General features: G+C 36.3%; 1 protein-coding gene across 1 annotated transcript in view; it reads left to right on the top strand.

The window, feature by feature from the left end:
* Positions 1-20,812, top strand: part of CNTNAP2 (contactin associated protein 2) — a gene marked incomplete at both ends in the record, with an annotated part of 998,227 nt that overhangs the window by 326,307 nt on the left and 651,108 nt on the right. Inside the window, one exon of the mRNA XM_084204413.1 lies at positions 15,689-15,882. Coding sequence (XP_084060539.1) covers positions 15,689-15,882 — 194 coding nt within the window. The remainder of the gene's footprint in view (positions 1-15,688; positions 15,883-20,812) is intronic.

Here is a 20,812-nt window from a genome sequence, read left to right as displayed (position 1 = left end):
CTGAAATCTACAAAACCCATAATAGTGTCCTAAAAGATGCTGAGAACATAATTTAAAATATAATGGTTATACTGGAAATATAATATAGGCTGCTCTTACGGATGATTTTAAACTATCAACAGTACCAACCAAAGAAAATATTTTTGAATGCATTGATTCTGGAGTCTATAAAAGACTTAATTCAAACAATTATGCCTAGATTTAGTTTTGGTGTTGATTTATAGTAGTAGTATTAGTAAGTATAGACAGAGTTTCAAATAATTGGTATATGCAATGTTCTGACAAAATTATATTTAAAATATGCTCACCCTTCCTACTCCACACAAAGGAAAACTAAAGATTTTAAACATGAAAAAATTCTAAGTGTTCTGGCAAATTGGATAGGAATGAGATAAACTGTAGACGATTACATGAAATTGGAAAGAGGAGAAAACATACGTTTGTAAATGTATATTAGAAAACAGAGCCCCTAAATTTCGTTGATTTTCCAGGCAAGTCTAGAACAGAAATCCCCTTGTGTTCTCAATGTTAATGGAGACAGTGTCAGTCTTTTTTCTTTATCATTTACATGGAAAACATAAGGTAGGAATAACAAGCATTCAGATTTGTGCAAACAAAGCTACATTGATATGCGGTGGCTACAGAGCTAATTCAGAAAACTGCTCTCAACAAATTAGGACACTCTTTAAAGTGTAGCTGTCACAGCACTGTCTGCTTCAAATTGAAAGGATATGTTGCACTGCAGATAGTGCTAGTGAAGGAAGATTATGTAAAAAACAGGATCATTTGTGTTTGTTCCTAAAGGGACCCTCAGGCCAGGGAGTTCGTAAATGTCTTTCCTGGATTTTATTAAGCTAATGTACCATGTCTGCATTTGATTTCTTTTTATTCCCAGAGGGATTATATTGTTCTTTTTAACTATGTTTGCTTGAAAGTATGTAATGTGCTTCTACAATATAGAGTTGAGCATCTGAGCATCAAATTTCTTATGGCTGATAGATAAAGCTGTAAAATGAAGTTCACCTATTTATCTAAGAATTCCTTTGAAAGAGCTCATGCCAAATAAAAGAGGTAAACTCCAAATGATAAAGCTAATCTTTTATAACAATTATCTCCCTATATAAAGTAGAATTTTTTTAATGAATTGTTTTTTTGGTCTTGGTTGATGATTTGACACGGGCAATTAAAACCCCTGGAACTGTCCAGTAATTCAGTTTAATAGCAAAATAAAGTTTAGATATGGGTGGGGACAGGGAAGGTGTATCAAGACACTTGTACTTGGTAGATACAAAAAACAAAATCCCTTCTCTGGATGAGGAGCTCAAGGACTTCCACTTTCTCACAAAGCTTGTTCCCATGGAAAGGACTCTTTCACAAGTGAGAAGATTTTAGAAGCTTGTTTGCATTTGATGCTGGGTGGTAACTTAATTTCTCCAAAAAGGACATGTTTAATCTATTGCAATACTGGTACCTTTGGGTCACAGCCATTTCCATGACCTCAAATTACATCAACAGTTATTCATGGCTAATGGAAAGTGACATCATATCATAAAGATACAGATCACCAAGAAACGTTTTAAAAGGTTGCAACACAATAAAAAGCTGATGGCTGTGGCAGAAGCATTTGTTAGGTTTGTGACAGTGTGCAGTGATCACCAGCCTGATTAAAAAATGTTTAATAAAAATTGTTGTGGTTTTGGAGTTTTTAAATGTACATAGAGATTTTGCAGATGCTCAATTCCTGAGGCTTGTCACTTCAGAAACTCAATTTTAGTGTTGAAATAACTTGTCACTGCAGATCTGGCATGATAGAGTGCAACACAATATGTTCTGACTTGCATGTAATCCTTCAGCAGATGAGTGTAGCTCCAGGGATGTTGACATGACACAAGCTACTGTTTTAGATCATTTTCCATGGTGTGTGGCAATGCTAGCCTTAAACATGAATTTGCCAGGCAAAGTTGTACAAAGCAGGGGAAAACTGGTGGCAACTAAAATTATTTCAGTTACTGTGGATTCAAGGAGTTTTATAATAAGAGCTAGGAATGTTAAAATGTAGGCTGGATCCAAACATGTTGTGCCAGGAAAGATAAAACTGAGAACTCAAGTCTGTGAATAAAGATGGGTAGAAACCTTAGACCCTGAGGAATGTTGTGTCCAGAATACTTCACATTATTTTGCTGATTAGGAATCAAGTATGAATTCTCTTTTTCTCCAGATTCTTGATGAAGACTATTAAATCACAGTTATCTTGGCTTTCAGATTTTTAAACAAGTTTGTAAACCCCACACTTGATCTTGCATGTTGCTGATCTCATTATCTGGTTCCACAGGATGCACTTGTGTCTCCTCTAAGGTCATGGCCCAGATACTGACACTGCTCAATACAATGAGCTTTAAGCACAATATTCAGAATTTTAGACCTTGTAGCAGAATATTGATAAAGATAGCAAAATGGTGTTCCATCTGTTATAGGGCAAGCTGAATCAGCTCTTATTTTCGTGAGTATTTTTGCACTTATGCAAGAAAATGACAGCCAAAGGAAGAGGATCTACTTTCTAGTCCCATTTGGGACATGATGGGACATTTTCTAGTCCCATCACTGAGTTCATTGTTTAGCTATTGTAAATGTTTTGTGATAAACTTTGCTTTTAATATAGAGTTTTTCTTCTTCAAATCCATAACTTCCTTTACAAGACAAGAGTTTGAAAGCCAATTTTCTGATTTTCTGTTCTTTTTGTGCTCATTTCTACTTCTTCTTTGACAATGAATTAAAGAAATTCACTGTATGTTTCTCAGTCTCCGGGAGCTCATGGGGAGTTTTGTGTATTTTCAGGGGTTTTATGAGGCAACCCCATTACTTCTCAAAAGTACCTATTCAGAAGAAAGTGAAGATTGTTGACCATGAGATATCATGCAGGAAAGTATGAAAATTGAAGAAGTTCACTTCTATGGCAGTAAGATTTCCCAACATCAAAAATTTTAAAGACATCTAGTATGAAGTGATATAATGAATAATCAGAGGTCAATCTCATACGGAAAATCAATGCATTATCCTGATGTAGACAATAGTTACTAGTAATGATTGTGCAATACAGAGTAAATTTTTTAAAGATAAAATAAGAAAAGCAAGTGTACAAAATCATGAGAATTTATTACTCAGTTGTTTTCTAGAGCAGAAATATTGCCTAGCTTGGCAAATTTAGCAACAGAATTTCAGGAAAGATTCAAGCCCCTGTAGATTAGAGGTTCTTATTTAAGGAGAATAAGAAAGCTTTTAGGGAGTAGGGCCCTTCCTTTATGATCTTAATAATGTGAAATACCTTGGCCTGTGTAAGACAGTTGATTCATGCAATATTTCCTCATGTCATCTCTTTTCAAGGCTGAACAAAGTGTGGTTATTCAGTCTTGGTCTCCTCCACTGCATTTCGGGTAGCACAGGAAAATTACAACCCCAACTTGAAAGGGAAAGTGATGTCTGGGGGTGGAAAACAAAAGCTGCAAAACCAGAAGATGTCAGGAGGAGAAACACAGAGTGAAGAGATAACTCTTGAGTGATGCACACAAATGCACACAGACTGGGAAAGCAGAGCTGTGCCTGTCATTGAGACATTGTGTGCCAGGGTCCAAGAAGAAACCAGTGAGGGGTGAAATTTTGGCAGGAATGTATTACTACCCACAAACTTAAGATGAGAATGTGAGTGCCATATTCTTAGAACAAATTAAGAACATCTCCAGATTGGGTACCTTCATTCTCATGCAAAACTTTAATCTCTTACACCTGCTGGAAGGGCGGCACAGTGGGATGCAGCCAACCTAGTTTTCTGGAGCGTGTCAGGAATAACTTCAGGATATAGTATACATTTTGATAGATCAAATTAATATATGTTACAGACATACATATTTTTACTGGAGTAGCATTTGTGACAAATTTCCTTTGTAAAATCTATGACAAATAAAACTTCTGTTCTCCAAATGATACTTTGCTTCTAGTAATAACAAAAAATAAATTCATCGTAGTAATAAAAAATAAAAGACAAAAGGAGGGGCAATGTCTTCATAAGCATTGGCTAGATATTGTGACTCTGATTTTTTGATGCTTAATTAGCATTTCCTAATCAGAAGCTAAATATTGGAATAAGATGCTTTTAAACCCACAATTAATAGCACATATTTTTTTCTTTCATTCTTTTCAAAAACCTGTATTTAAATCTATATTCTAACCATAATAGAGAGAATTATCATATCTTGCTTTCTTTTCTTAAGCCATATGGTTTTGTCTATTTAACATTTTTATAGCACAATAATCACAGGATTCATTTTTTACAGAAGTAGTGATTTACCTACTTTAGTGCTTTAGAAGCTCTTACTGCAGAGTTATTTCCTGGGCATCTACCATAAGGAAAATTCCTCTGTCTTTAGTAGGAATCATACCCATGTAACTGGAAGCAGAGAAACACTAGCTTTCTGTGATAAGTGGCTTTCTGTAATATAAAAGTGAATCAGGAGAGCACGGAAAGTCTGTCATACGTTTGCACGGATGTTCCTGGACAATTTAGCTTAAGCTGAAGTACTCTTTCCTTGTCCAGGCTCAGCAGATGGAAATTTTCTTGAAGACTGTTAGTAAGACTTGCTTGTTTCAGGAAAAAACATGAGCTTTATTCAAGAAGAGAATGAAGGTCTGTAAGGTCAGAGCAACAAGCTCTGTGGGGATGGCACCCTGGCATGTGCATTTCTGGTAAAGTAGGAGAAATTACTAACTTTAGCGATATAGTATTTCTCAGAAAGTTTCAGAGTGCTGTTTATTTTCTCAGTTGTCTTTGTGACGTGAATAATGTGTTATAGCAGCTTACACACACACAAACTAAAGTTATTTTTGTCCTCAGTTAGGTCTTTTCTTGCCTGGGCATTGCTTCTGCCAAGTTAGATGATCTCTATCTTGAATACTATTTCTGTAGCTGTGGCTGTTTCTTCATCCACAGAACTGCTGCTTGGTACCAACAGAAATTTCTTAGGTCCAATCTGCAGTCTAGCTGTTTGAGATGGGGGGATTTTTTTTCTTTTGTTGGGGGAGTGGGTATATTCATTTAGTCCAGACATGCAAAAGTTCCTTTTCCTTCTCAGCAGTGTTGAGTCTTGACTGACAGTGTTGAAAAAAATGCATGCAGAACAAGTGTTTTAATCTGTAGCCTGAAGAGCTTAAATGAAGAGTGTGGAGCTGCAGAGAGATTAATTTCTGCCTAGGGAGCCATGTCTTCCTAAGAGTGTTAGAGGGCTAACAGAGGCAGGGGGAGAAGTGGGGATGATTCAGGACACCTGAAGTTAAATCCTGCTTTGAATCCTCCCCCAGACTTTGTATGTTGAAGCCTCCTACTGTAAAGACAACATTTCCATATTCTTGTCCCTTCTGTGGGTTAAAATTTTAAAAAGAAGGGTTGGAGTGTGCATTTGGGGCTCTTAATTTATTATAGCGTAATTTTTGAAATGCACTGCTGAATGAACTTTGAGTTCTCATTAATTTATATTGAATAAAAATCCTAGCAGAATTTCTTACCCTTATTAGTGTCTAAAATGTATCAGATTAGTTAATCCCATGACAGTAAATTAGCATTTGATGCCACTGATAAGAGCACTGATACTTTTGTTAGTGTTATAACTTTTTTGCTGGCTTTTTTCCCCCCCCTCGTGTAGTCTCGTGTGATTATAATAATTTTTGTATACAGCGCTATGTTTTGGCTTCAAGGAGTATAAACTCATTAGGGAATCCTCATTGTTTATTAGTTGTTTACCATAGACTTCAGGCAAATTGCTGCCCTAAAAAGTTGAATTCTACTGTAGTATAGTTCTATCTTGAAATGAACATATTATTCTGCAAATTAAAATAAAGAAGAAAATTGTTCCTCTGATGTTGTTGCAACTCCGCATATGATATTAGTAAATGTTTTGCTATTAGCAAAATAAAAGGCATAATATGAGCTTTCATCACCAAAATGGGTGCAATACAGAGTAATTTTTAAAAATAGAATATATTTTCTTAACGGAGAGAAAGGATAAGGATCTTGGGTACTGCTTGCAATAGATGCATTAAAGAAAAATATAATTATCTTTTAACTTTGTTAAAACAGAAAATGCCACAAATGCCTTGAATCATCTGTATATTAGATTTTGAAATTCATCTCTCAATATTTCACAATTCTGTGCTCCTGCTTGCTGAAAGAAAGGCAGAAGAATTAAATACATGTTCTAGGACAGACTGAGCAGTAGTGGTAGCTTTTATTCATGCATGGCACTGGTGCTATCAGAGCTCCTGTGATAGCTTGAGCAAGGTATGATTTGCAGAAGCACTTGGAAACAGTGTCTAAGCAATGAGGCAGATAGTCCTGTCCTGTTCTCAGGTTTAGGTCAATACCACATTGACACAAATAAGAGGGTAGTATATCTCCCTTTAACTGTTAATTTTCTAGGCAATTTGCATATGAAAAAGGTTCACAAAACGATTTCTGGCTATTCAGAAAATTTCAGTTGTAATGGCTGATTTAACTTTTCACTTTCAATAATTTTGTTCTTCTTTATGAAAATTCATTAGTTTCACTTATAATTTTTTGTGGAAAATTATCAAAATGCACAGTGATTTTGCCACTCAAGAAGGAGAGAATATTTCAGACTGCTTTATTAACAATTCTGATCTTTGAGAAACCACCACCATTTGGGTTGAGACCAGCTTCTCATAAATTCCTGTAAAATGGGAATTCAGGTTTTAAATTTTGAGCAGATGGAAAAGTATGCAGAGGAAAATCAGGTTTAGCCTGGATAAGAAACACTAGGGAAGAGTCTTCAGCCTGACTATATTCCTGAATGGATTTTTCATTGCCAATCTCAAAAGAAGAACCTTATAAAAACCAAGCAAACTAAAAATCCCAAGCCACAGCAACAGCACTATGGAAAACAAACTGGTAGAAATGTAAAAAAGTAACAGAGGAATAAGTGTGCAGTCTTCAGATTCTGTACCAGCCCAGGAGCTGAGCCCAAGTGGGTGTTGCAAATATCAGTAGCAGCCAGCAAAGGTTGGCTGTTGACAATCATTAATGGAGCTGGACTTCAGAACTACTTTAATTTCGGGAGCCAGGTAGGGGTTTTTTTCTACTTTCTGGGCTGACTTTTTAAGAGCCTGAAAGAGCTGGAGGGAGTACACCATGAGAAGGGCATTTCAAGGGAGATTTTTTTTTGTCAGAGACACAGACCAGGAGAATTGCAGTTAAAAAACATAGATAAAAAACAGACAGTGAGTAGAATGAAGTAATCATGTGGCTTCTACTTGTTCACAGAGAACATTTCACTAGTGTTGTTTGCACATCACAGGAACACTGGTATTCACTGAAGCAGAAATATGTTATACTAAGGGCAGAACCTATGTTCCCTATAGGAACTCACAGAGCAAGTATCTGTAAGACTGGAGGTTCAGCTTTTATCTTTTATGGCTGAAGACTTGTCACACAACAAGATATGTAACCCAAAATTACACCATTTCATAATTTTTCATGTGCAATCATTTGAGGGAAAAATATTAATCAAGATAAGCCAGAACACCATGATATAACTTTCAGTAGTTCAGCTTTGGTTCCCATCAGTTTGTGGGCTCAACTAATGGGAACAGGAGATGATTTAGGTGGCTAAAGTGTTTAGGCATCTCATTGAAATGTTATAAATCAGGTGCTGGAATACCTTAATTCCTCTTTCTCTGGCATCTCTACTAAGGAAGGATCACAGTAGATGCAAGAAACTGTCGTAATGAGCTTGTATTTGTATTTTAAAGTGATGTAAATGCTATTCAATCAAAGTAAGTAAAACCTTACTATTTGTGATCTGACCATCATTAAATCTTGGATAATAGTCTACTAATCAGGGCTCAATAGCTCAGCACAGACACTGCAGAGGAATTATTTGTTCTCCATTAACTATACACTTGCTAGTTCTTGCTGGGGATATGACCTGAGTTGTCAGGAAAAGCCCAGTGCTGCAATGCATAAACATACAATGAGAGATTTGTGTCATGGTACTTGCAAAGGTGATGTGAGGAAAGGGAGATCTCTCTACTCTCCACCTCATCTTTTGTATGCCACTGTGGTTATTTTGTATGAGAGTGATTTGTATGCCGGGGTGCAGCGATCCGTTGCCTTGCCTCAACTTTCTGCCCAAAAAAAGAAGAAAACACCTCATGGAGAAGAAGCTGCTTGATGCCTTGAATACAGATGATGTGCACAGAATATTTAAATCTCGTCCCAGTTTTGTTTAAGATTCCATTAGGATGCAGTTGTGAATGAGCTTTTTTTCGCATATGTAATTAGAAAGCAGAACAGATGGGAAAGGCATAGTTTAAAGTGATGTGTTCATTAAAGTAACCAAAGCTGCAAAGTGTTTGTTCCCCAACAGTGAATTCAGGATATGAGACTCCTTAGGTTTCTGACTTTTTTTCCCCTACTTTGAGTCTGACAACTGTGAATGGCAACAATGAGATCTCTTTTGCATCAATTTTTTGTAAGATATCACCACTGTTCCTTAGGGCAGATTGACTGTTCATTCCCTCACATGTGGTGTGTGCTCAGTTAAGATATACTAGGAAGCAGTGGGTATTAAGAAGCAGACACTACATCAAGGGATTTATTTTAATTGCATTTACTGTAAGAAAGATCTATTGGGATTTAAAAATAATATACTGATTTTAATGCTCTTTTAAAAAATATCTATGTGGACTGTATCCTGATAACTACTGTTATCCCTTGGGTTATTTCTACTTTTAACTTTCATGTTTTTAAATGAAAATGAAATAATTTAAAGAAATATAATTAGTGGATTTTTTTTTACATATACGGACCCAGTCTACTTTTTTACTAGAAGGCAAGATTAGTCTAACATTGTTCAAAAAATATCTGCTACAGTGAATAAGGGCTGATCTTTACTCTCCTCCATGAAAATAGAATAAAAATAGTTGTTTTACATAGTCTAAAAAATGAAAACCATACCCCCTTTATAGGCTTGCATCTTTCAGCTGCTAATAAGGAAGACTAATTTGAGGAGTGAATATTGGATCTTTCCTGTCTTTTACCCCTGCAAAATGAGTTGTATTAGATGTATTTGATACTAAACTTAGAGATTCAAAGCTTACTGTCTCCTAATTTTTTCTGCCCTTCTAGAAAGCTATTTTAACTCATGGAGAAGTAAGTCAAAGGTTGGATGTAATTTGCCAGTTTCTAGTAAATATGGTTTGATTTGGGGTAAATTCTAATAGTGAATTCTAGAGAAGAAGATATCTAGTTGTCATTTTTGTTCTTTTCTTCTCTCTTTCTGCTACTTTCTCAGTATTTTTTTATCTTCTAAATATCAACTTTTGTTTATCTTGAAGCTGAATGTTCATTATTTGCCCATCATTGGTGTTTTGCATGGTCTTGTCTGCAAATGCATCCCTGCTGTTATGTGCTAAAAAGAAGAGCTTTTCAAAAATGCAAAAGCAAATCCGTACCCTGAAGATAGGGAATGGATTATAAATCCAAATTTAGCTAGAACAGCAGATGGATACAAGAAATAAACAAATGCATGCTGTTTATGATAAGGAAATAAATGTTTGTCCATGCCAGTATCAGGAAAAGATTGTTTCAATTAGAAGGGAAGCCCTGTAAGAGGCCTGAAGTGTCTTTGTTGGAGGACTCTACCAAGTACATGGTGAATGTGACCCTCCCTCAAAGCAGCTTGAAATGCAAAGTCTGTAATCATCCAAGATTTCTGTATAAGCATAACTTTTCCCAGTGTGACTAGACCCACTGTAGTGTTCCAGGACTGAAAAGGACCTTAAAGATCATGTAGTTTCAATACCTTCTAGCAGACCAGAAAGCCCTCTTCAACCTGACCTTGAACACTGCCAGGAATGGGGCACCCACAGCCCCTCTGGGTAACTTGTTGCAGTGTCTCACCAGTCTTGCAGTAAAGAGTTTTTTCCTAATGTCTAACATAAATCTGTCCTCTCTCAGTTTGAATTCATTCCCCCTTGCCCTGTCACTACACACCCTTAGGAAGAAGTCTCTCCCCATCTTTCTTGTAGGCTCCCTTCAGGCACTGGAAGAATTAGTTCACCCCAAAGCCTTCTCTTTTCAAGGCTGAACAGTCCCAACTTTCTCAGCCTGTCTTTATGGGAGATGTGCTCCAGCCCTTAGGGTGTCTTGTGACTTCCTCTGGACTTATTCCAAGAGTTCCTTATCCTTCCTTTGTTGGGGGCCTCACAGCTGGAAGCATTTTATTTTCTCTGTGTAACGTCTTTATCTACACTGTATTATAAAATGGACAGAGGAAGACAAGGCAAAAATGAAAGCCTCCATTGATGTCCTGCTTAACTACAACAGTGACAAAGAGTGCAGGTAGTTTTATGCCATTTAGAAGTTTGGGTCTCTTATATTGTTTTCTAGGTGCTGTAGAAAATGGCTGCCCATATTTTCTCTGAAGTTCAGTAAATGAATGATCTCGGTATTTCAAAGATTTCTTTTTTGTCTTGATTTATCTTTTATGTAGCAGAATGACAAGCAATGTCTTGGAAAATAGCAAGGTGTCAAATGGTATTGATTTCATGCTATGGCAGTGACCTAGAAAGTGCTATTTCTCATTGAAAGATTATGTTGTGGTTTTCCCATAAAAATAAGATGATTCAAGTTCTAGGAATGTTTCACGCTACATAATTATTTAAAAAGGCATGTTTTTTTCCTTGCTGAAAGGCTATGATTAGATAAAATAATCCCCTGAATTGTAACTACCCCAAAACCTACATCTTACATCTATAATTTGCTTTCTAATTAATTTCTGAGTAAGGATCCTCTTCTTTTTCTATTCATGTCATTGAAACTTTTTTATTACTGATTTGGAAAGAGTAAAACACTAGACTTGCTGCAGTACTGGCATTTTTAATTTTGTTATTTGAAGTAGAGAGTGATGAACAAGTGAGACTAAAACAAGAATGGATTCTTCCTGTGCAAATTAATGTTTCCAGTTTTCATCGTGAATGAAAATGAAAGTCCCAAATTTTCAAAAGAATGATTTCTAAGTGAAACAGAACAGATTTTCAAAAACCATTAGTGTCCCCCTTCTTATTGATCTGTAAATTCAGTATCCTATGACAGTTCGGATCAAACTGTAAAATCTGTGAGTCCACCCCAGCTTTGCTGTTTACTGACAATTCATTGTGGGCAATGATAAGAAAGTAAGGCTAACTCATCATGTTGGCTGTCTTTGTGTGCACTAAATGGGAGGTAACTTACTCCCCAACTTTGAATAGGGAGCTGAAATGTATAATTACTTAAAAGGAAGAAATTACACATTAAAAAATAGGCCCACGTTGACTTTATTTATACTCCTTGAAATATATTGTGCATGTGTCATTCAGAAATAAACTATGTTTTTCATGCCGCTTTCTGTTCCACAGATTAAACTTGTGGAATAAATGGCAATAAAAACCGGAAATGTGTTGGAATATTCATAACTTAAAAAATTAAACCTTTGAACTTCATTAGTAATGAAGCTAATACTGTTCATTAGCAACCATTTTTATTTGGTGCAAAATGATTATCAATTTCCAATTTCCACTTTTACAAGTTCTTAGCATTCTGAATATAGGTTTATGTCTTCTGCATAAGACATGTCATGTCTTTGTTTCAGTAGTTTGGTCAGTCTGCAGTAGGAGCAGATCAAATGACTTGTTTAGAAAATAGAGCTTTATGAAATCTTTCACAGCTGGCCTTTTACCAGCAGTATGCTCTGGCTGGCTGTGCTGATTAAACTTATAGGCTTTTATGCACAGGAATGTTTCTTGGATGCTCAAAGGTATTTGGGCCACATGCTCAGTGATGACTTTACTGTTGCTGCACTTGGAGTTCCCTGTTGACAAAAGTTCATGTACAGTCATTCTTGCTCAAGTGTAAATGAGCTACCCTGTGTGTGGTAGAGTGCCATGTGGTGTAAACCAGAGTATCTCATGATTCACTTGGTTCATATCACTTATTTTGACTGCTGATTGTGCAAATAAGTTTAATCACATTGAATTCTGGAACAGCATAAAAATAAAAATAGCAAGCAGATGTTGTTTGCAGTCAAATTCATTGCGCCATTATTACCCAAAACCCCCATAAATGCTCCTTACCTTTCTAAAGAAAGCAAACTGCATTATATGCATGTGTTTAGTATCTTTAAAACAATTTTTTAGTTCTAATCCCCTTCTAATTTGTAAATCTGTTGATTTCATAGTATATTGCACTATTTGTTGTTAAAAGACAGTACATGAAATAAAGGGAGCATTGTAGGAAAAAACATTTATCCAGTGCCTATTTTTCTGCCATAATAAAAAGTACAAATAATAAATGTAGTAAAATTCAGGATATATCCAATATATAATATAGCCAATATAAAAAATGAACAGTTTACACCAAGGTGTGAATAACTCTGAATAGCAGTTACCCAGCAATTTTAATACACCACTCTAGCTAGTTTCAGTATGACGTAATGTTCCCTGTAATCTGCTAACATGCTCTTATTTAACTCCTTCCCTAAAGATAATTCATTATTCTTTTATAATGTACTGGCCACAAAGTTCTGTTTATTCAAAAATAATGCCATATTGTGGAAATTAAGTTTGATTTTCAAATTCCTCACTCCTTCAAAAAGGTAAAATATGTAATTATCAGTAACTCTTCTATACCCAATCTAGTATCAAACCAAATTCTGAATTCTGATGAAAAAGCAGGGTTTAATTCAGCAAAATATTTAATGATATGAAGAACTGTGACCATGTGCACATTTATAGGGATGTGAGATTTTTGTATCTACTTAGATTGAATGGAGATACAAATGTACTTAAATTCTTCCAGTGAATTCAGGGTGTTTTCAAGATTTCACAGTGGGGAAATTATGTAATCCAACATTTTCATAACTTATTTATATCATGTACTTGGAAAGAAATATTTTGAAGGAGAAACAAGGATTCTCAAACCACTAAAGGTTTACATGTATCAGCAACAAAATGAACAAAGTAGTCATCTCCCCCAAATTACACAGCTTGATGAATTGAAGTGGAAGAGGACAAATTTAATTGATGCTCACAGGCTGCTTCTGATGACTGGCTGATGGCTGCCCTGCCTGCTCAGAGTGACCACCATTCCTTTGCCATGCTGATCTGCTCAGCAGCACATCCAGCTGTAACACAGCATGTTTATCCTTCATCCTTTCGACTATTTATTTCTTTGCTTGCTTGGAAAAGCCAGAAGGCAAATCTGAAACTGAGATATAGGGTAATATTCTTTGCTGCTCTTTGCAACATTGACTAAAAGTCTTGGGAGAAATGGTTATGGGCAGTCTGTCTTGTAAAACTGGTGTTTCCATCTCATGGCCTAGATGTGATTATTGTGTCACATCTCTTTAACTTTTCTTAAGCGTGATGTAAAAAATGCTTTCTAACCCCTCTTACATAAAAAACAACTGAGGAAAGGAATGCTTGCACTTAATTTTTACAAACTTTTCAAAGGATTTGTAGGTGAAGACTCTTTGAAACCTACTTGAAATTTACAATGACTGTTATCAATTACAGAAGGCCAAAGTCTCATCTAAGTAATATGAATATACTAAAACAAGAAACTATTTCTTGTTATGCTTCAAAGTCTTTCCCTTTAAATGTGCTTAACAAAATCTCCTGGTTTAATGTAAATCTCCTGCATTATGGTAAAAACCATGATATCTATTTTAACCTTCATGGCATTGTAGCATGTCACACTTTTTCAACAATTGCATTAATGAAGGAAATTGTAATGATAGACTGTTAAACTTTGCCTTTCATAAAAATTTTTAAAATGCTCACATTTGAACCTCTTTTTTTTTTAGCCACAAAAGGGTTTTTTTAGAAAGACGGCTTTTGTACAGTGCTAACTTCTTATCTTTTGCATGCCATCAATCACAGATATGTCAGTTTAATGAGGATATTAGGACAGGGAGAGCAATCATCTCTCCTATTACAACAAGTATGTAGAGCTAACTCTTCCAATGTCCATGCATAGTAGTTATGAAGAAACTGCACTCTGTTTTGAATCAGTCTCTGCAAAACTAGATATAGTTTGAATTTGGAAATTAGGGAATGTTTTTCCTGCAAGTGCTTTTCAGAAAGGGTGGGGTTTGGGGCTTATTTGTTTTAAATAGCATTTAACTCTTCCCTACAGCTAAAGTATCCTATTTATTTTCCTGGGTAGAGGAGGGAGAAAGTATCTATTGTAAATCTTGAGAATTTTAACAAATTAGTTGTCACTGATGTAGTGCTGCACTTTTATTTACAATGAAGGTCAACCACATAAGGCATCAGATCATCCTGTTGATATGATGACATTAAAATGCCCAATGACCTGCAAACATTAACACCTGTAGCAGCTGAATGAGTTTTAGGGTTGTCTTAAGACTGAGGCAATGCTGCCGCCTAATGATGGGAGTATATAAGATGCAGTATAGCAATGTTGCTTGTTTGGCAAGCAGACGAGACTTGTGACATCAGTTGAACACTATAAGTGAAATTAAAAGCAATAAAAATTGGCCCATGGACTAGACTACATGATTTGATGATGTGCCAAGACATTTATTTCGTTCAAAGCTAAAAGCAAAATAAAACCCCTGTAAATCACATCAAGTCTGTAAACATTTTGTTTTCTGTGCATTAATGTCTGTTATGATTATAAAGAGAATGACTCTCCACTTTTTCCCTATTTTGATAGATGAGGGTTTTTTTTTTTATTTCATGTATTTCCTAATGCTTACCATTATAATAGCTATATCATTATAATATCTATCTGAGAAATTTTATTATTCTCTGAAGAATCCTAATACAGATTTCCCCTAAATATTTTTATTTCAGAATAAGAAATTGCATTAACGTCTCAATACTACATTGATCTATGCATCACTGGCCTTCTTTATTTAGAGCAGTTTAATGTAGTCTAGTGGCTGAGGAGAATATTAATGGTATTACTGTCAAGTTAATTCATAGACCCATAAAGAGCAATAACACTTGTGTAAGGCATCTGCCAATGTAATCTGTGACAGCTTGTACAACCAGCAGATCAAAACTGAATCCAGCCCTGCAGTACCTGTTCCTTTCTCAATTCTTCTGGTAGATCTTTCAGTTTTTGCTCTGTAGTGAAACATAAAAAAGCAGAGAACTTGCTCTTATTTCCTCACTTTTTATCTGTATTAGCTTTTCAACTTGAAATGTTAGTGAAAAGGCAAAGAAAATCCAAAAATTTTTAATTGATTTCCTCTGGCAGAGGAATTCATGGAAAATTGGTCAACCCTTGAAAAATTATAATTTGGCAAAAAGTAATAAACTGTAATTAAATCATTATAAAGGCATTGATTGGTTAGCAGGCACCCCATTAAATCATTACAATTATATAAAAAATTTGATTAGGGAAATAGATTTAATGTACTTAAAGCCTGTGCTAAAGTTTGTTCCACTTTTTTTTTTTTTTTAATGGGAACTCATATTTCTTTTGTATGTGTTCAAATTTTTTTGATATTCTATTCCTCTCAGCTGGGCTGACTTCCAGCAGTCAGCATCTTCACAATGAGTTCCCATCAAAGCAACTGCCTGAGATCTAAATCTCCCTCCTGCTTCTTCACAACAGGTGCAGGAGGTTGGTCTCCATCAGACAGCGATCACTACCAATGGCTGCAGGTGGATTTTGGGACCAGGAAGCAGATCAGTGCTATTGCAACCCAAGGCAGGTACAGCAGCTCCGACTGGGTCACTCAATATCGGATGCTCTACAGCGATACAGGGAGAAACTGGAAACCATACCACCAAGATGGAAACATCTGGGTAAGTAATTGCTATTCAATGGAGGTGTGTGCTATAAGGATGTTTATTGTCAGTGGGTTTTTTTTTTGAGTTCTATGACTTGTGCAACCCTTCATTGTTTATATCAGGACAGAGCAGAGCTTTGCTCAGAACACAGTTATTTAGGATGCAGCTGCTGTCAGGGGGGCTATCCCCAGAGTAGCAAACCCATTTTGGGATGACTGTTTAGCAGAATATGCAAATTGTTTTGGTTGCTGGTGTTGCTCAGTGGGTCTCTTATGCTTTGCCTCCTCTTTCCTTTTAACTAATTTTGCAGAGTGAGATAAAATAGTGGTTTTGAAAAGTCTCCAGTTAAAATTTTGGAAGGTAATTTCTTCCTGTGTATACGTGTGCTGGAGAGCAATTTTATCATGTATATAGTGTTTTCCATACAGGTGCTACAGGGATGAGTTTGTTTTAGCTGGGATGGAGACCATATCCTTCACACTAGCTAATATGGGGATGTGTTTTGGACTCGTGCTGGGAAGAGCATTGCTAATTCAAGGATGTTTCCCTTACTGCTGAGCAGTGCTTTCACAGCCTGAAGGCCTTTTCTACTTCTCACCCTTCTCCAGCAAGTAGGCTGTAGGTGTACAGGAAACTGTGAGGGGGGCACAGCCAGGACAGCTGACTCCAGCTGAGCACTGGGATACCCCTTCCCACAAGGAGTCATGCTCAGCACACAATTCTGGGGGAAGGAGGAAGAGGGCATATTCAGAGTGATGACATTTGTTGTCCCAAGTCACCGTTACATGTGATGGAGTCCTGTTTTCCTTGGGATGTGCAGGCAGCTGAAGTGGTGGATGAGTTCATTTATGGCTTTGCTTGAGTGTGACTTTTGCTTTACCTATGAAACTGGATGTATCTCAGCCCATGAGTTTTCTCACTTTTCCTGTTCTCTCCCTCACGCCACCATGGGGGAGTGAGTGAACAGCTGTGTGGTGCTTAGCTGTTGGCTGGGGTTAAACCATGACAATGGGTATTTATGCTATAAGCATTTTAGGAAAAAGCATATAATTTGGCTTTGTTTTTACATTTTTTTCATGGATAAACTGCTAATTTCATTCTTGCTGAAAACACTAGCCTTCCATTTTGCTGACAAAAAAATGATAACCATTACTTAACATGCCTGTACTCATAGCATTTCTTTTAGATGGTATTCTTTCTCAAAAGTATACTTTGAAAGCAGAAAAATGTTATTATTCTTTCTGAAACCAAATTAGGTGATTAGCTATTATGTCAACCAGACAAGATTTAACACAGTGATATTTTAGATTCACGTTTTTGCCAGGTGTTTCTTTTATTAAGGTCTGTTATTAAAAATGAATGTCAAATATAGAGCATAAGGTGAATTATTTTTATCAGTTAGTATGTGGAGAGTGTAGAAACAGTCTTTTTTATTACAGTATTGATTTATTGAAAAAATCTCTTCTATGTGCCAGATAGGATTCTGAAAAAGGGAGATTTTAAAGCTGGGGAGGTAGACAACCTTGAAGAGAAAAAATACTGGATTTTGTTTAGATTCTATAGAACTTGGATATGAATATGATTCATCAGGGTAGGGGACAACTTATGCTTAACCTTGATGAATATAAAAATTTCTCTATTAAGGCCACTTACTGTAAACACTAAATGCTATAAATATTTTTATATTCTTCCTCTAAATGTATAAAAACTTTTCCAGCCACTACTGTTGAAATCAACGTGAATGGGAGAGAGCTTTGCAGCTGGCTGAGTGAATAATATATAAAGCAGAATAGTTAGGCTGAGGAAAAATATGTTCTTAATAACTTTTGGTGGTGCCTAGTTTGGTTGATTTAGTCACAGCTGTGATTGCTTGTTTTCAAAGCAGACCAGCTTTCCAAGTGAGGGCTTTATAGCAAGTTTTTATTCTTATACTGTCACTTAATACAAAAAATATTGGTAGCTTCTTCGTGAAAGAACATTTCCTTTTTCTCTTTATCAGCACTTATGCATGCTTGGTGGATTCAGGGGAATACTGCTGGTCTGTCATTGACCATTGACATCACTTGCCAAAGAGTGTGATGAGCCACGCAGGTCTGCTGCTTTTATTTGGAATGCTGTCTTTGGATATATGTTAGCAAGCTGATTGCTGCAGGACTGCTATTGTTCATGTCCTAAAATTTTTATCCAATATTAGAAAAGCAGATTAAAAATAAATGCTTATCCCTGCTTTCTTTTAAGAGTAAAAGGTGGCTGTTACCAAAAAAAGAACAAGACCGCAGTTCTTGACTCGACTCTAATTCTAGTTTGCCTAAAATAGTATTGCTTTAGTGGTTAAATGGAACAGGTCAGCTTTGGTTTTATCTTGGAAACACTATTTGTTAGTTATTAATGAATATTTATCTTAATATGTTCTCAAAACAGGGGAGGTGCCTGAGCATGGAGAAATTCTGTGGTCCTGTTGTAGTGGTAGTGTTACAAGGAGACAGACTTCCCCGATGTGAAAACAGAATGGTGCAGATTTTCCATCCAATCTTCCACCTAGTGTCAATTTGTACAAGAAATTAAAAGCAGTGGTAGCTGTTAGGACCAGACTGGATTACTTAAGCCATGAATCTATCACAGGCACTTTAAACTCATAAAATCAGATTCTTCCTGACTGAAATGACTGTGGTGATCTTAAAAATCTCACGATTCTGGTGCCCTTAAAAATCTTTTTGGAAAGAATTTATTCTTCCCCTTTGCATTTGTATCTTTTAAAAGATTTATCCACAGGAGAAATACGCTATGCAGCCTGTGTTTAAAAGCCCTCTTCCATCTTCCCTATGCCAGAATGTCACTGTTTTCTGACAACAGTAAATTTAAAATTCAATGCAAAAGCAAATTAAAAGAGGAAAAGAGAAGTGCAAAGTTCAACAATATTTAAGACTAAAGCAGCTATGATATCAATTGACACAGAGGATGAGATGTGAGAAACAAAGGGAAATAAAGCTAAATAGATGAATTGGAGAGAGAGGAAAGGAGAAATAATTTGCAATAGAGATCTAGTCAGGAACAAACCATTATAATCTGCATAAAAGGCTGAAGTGAACTCTTCTGTATGCGTTAGTCAGGGAGGAAAAGGAGTTCCATAATTACCTCCTAAGTAGGAGAGAAATCAAAAGGCTCTCAGGAAGTCTCTGATGGGGAAAGTGCTTTCAAGGTGAATTTAGAGTAAGCTTCCCAGTTCTGTGAAATAGATTTTGTGACCCCACCCCTCCTAGGCTTTTGGATATTTTCAATTTTCATGAATTTTAATAAGATGAGTGAATGTGGCCTCTTTCTATAAAATGCCTAGCAACTAGAGAATTTTGATCACCTCTCCTACCTTCACTCTTACAGTCTGAGATTCTAATTTTGATAGGTCATGAGGTTTCCCTTTATATGTCAATCCACTGGGGTGTTTCATGAACACAAAAAAACCCTCCACTTTGTTTTGGTGCAGATGCTCATTTTAGTCTCTGTATCAATGCTATTTGCCTAATGAACACATACCAGGCACGATTCTACATATAATACTGTTTCCATTTGTTAACTCAGCTATAGATGATATAAATATCTCACATTAAGCATAATGCAAATATGCTCTGTAGCTATAAGACATCTTCTGAAACATGGAGACTCAAATTTTATGCATCAGTGGCAGAGGCTCAGCATGTCTAACATTAAAATTTTTCCTAAAGGAAATTGGAAGATCCTTGCTAGAATTGAAGAGATCTTACAAAGTATTGTCTTCTAAAATTTGATTACTCTAGTAGAACTTGATATCAGCTCTCAGCCATCTCATCATTTTGTTCTTGGTGGTATCAAAGTCATGGAATCAGAGAAGGGACCCACAAGGGTCACAGAGTCCAACTCCTGGCCCTGCACAGCAGTTTCCCCAAGAGCCACACCATGTGCCTAGAATATTGTCCAAATGCTTCTTGAGCTCGTTGAGGGCTGATGCTGTGACAACCCTCAGATCCCTTTCTGTAGTGCTGCTTTCCAGCATTTCATTGCCTAGTCTGTCCATACATCCCAGGTTTTTCCATCCCAGGTACAAAATCCATCACTTTCCTCTGGTAAACCTCATATTGTTGATAATTACCCATTTGTCCAAGTCTCTCTCAGCAGGGCCTCTCTGCCTTCGTTGGAGTCAACAGCTCCTCTCAGCTTTGCATCATCTGTGAACTCGCTTAGTGTCTGCCCCTTCTAGTCCTGTGTCCAAGTCATTTATGAGGATGTTGAAGAACACAGGGCCAAGGATGGATCCCTGCAGAACTCCACTAGTGACAGGTCACCAGTCTGAAGTCACTCCATTCACTGAAACCCTTTATGCCCAACCCATAAGCCAGTTGTTCACCTATCAGATAATGCGTTTATCCAGCTGTGGACTGCACATTTTGTCCAGAGGGATACCAGAAAGTGTCAAAAGTTTTACAAAAATCCAAAAATATTATGGTAATGTGAGTAAAAAAAAAAAAAAAAAGGGAAAGGTAGAGTGTAGACTCTCTGCACAAGACCTCCAAATTATATTCTGTTCCTGATTCTTGTCTTCTGCCTTGGTGGACACCAGTGGAGCTGCAAAGATGTAAATGAAAGCAGATATTGCTTTATTACAGAAAATTTAGATGTTGACAAAGTGGCTGCTGCTACAATTGAAAGCAGTTATGTATTTCTGATATTGTTGTTCTTTCAGTTTAATTAAACTTAGAGTGTGTTATGCATAACATCTGCTTTGGTATTATTTTTATTGTTGAAAAGATATTGAGTGAGTACATAGTTTTCAGTATGAATAATGATTTTTGAAAAGGAATTTAATTTATGTACTTACCTACTGGCTTTAAACCTTTTTTTTTAATTTTAATACTTCTGAGTCTCTTCTCTGTTTTAGGTAAAATAGGCAGGAATTCACTGAGTTAACTGTAAA

The sequence above is a fragment of the Fringilla coelebs genome (genome assembly GCF_963513975.1).
Source record: "Fringilla coelebs genome assembly, chromosome: 1".
Lineage (NCBI taxonomy): Eukaryota > Metazoa > Chordata > Aves > Passeriformes > Fringillidae > Fringilla > Fringilla coelebs.
The sequence above is the reverse complement of the archived record's forward strand: the minus strand, read 5'-3'. Positions and strand labels throughout refer to the sequence as shown.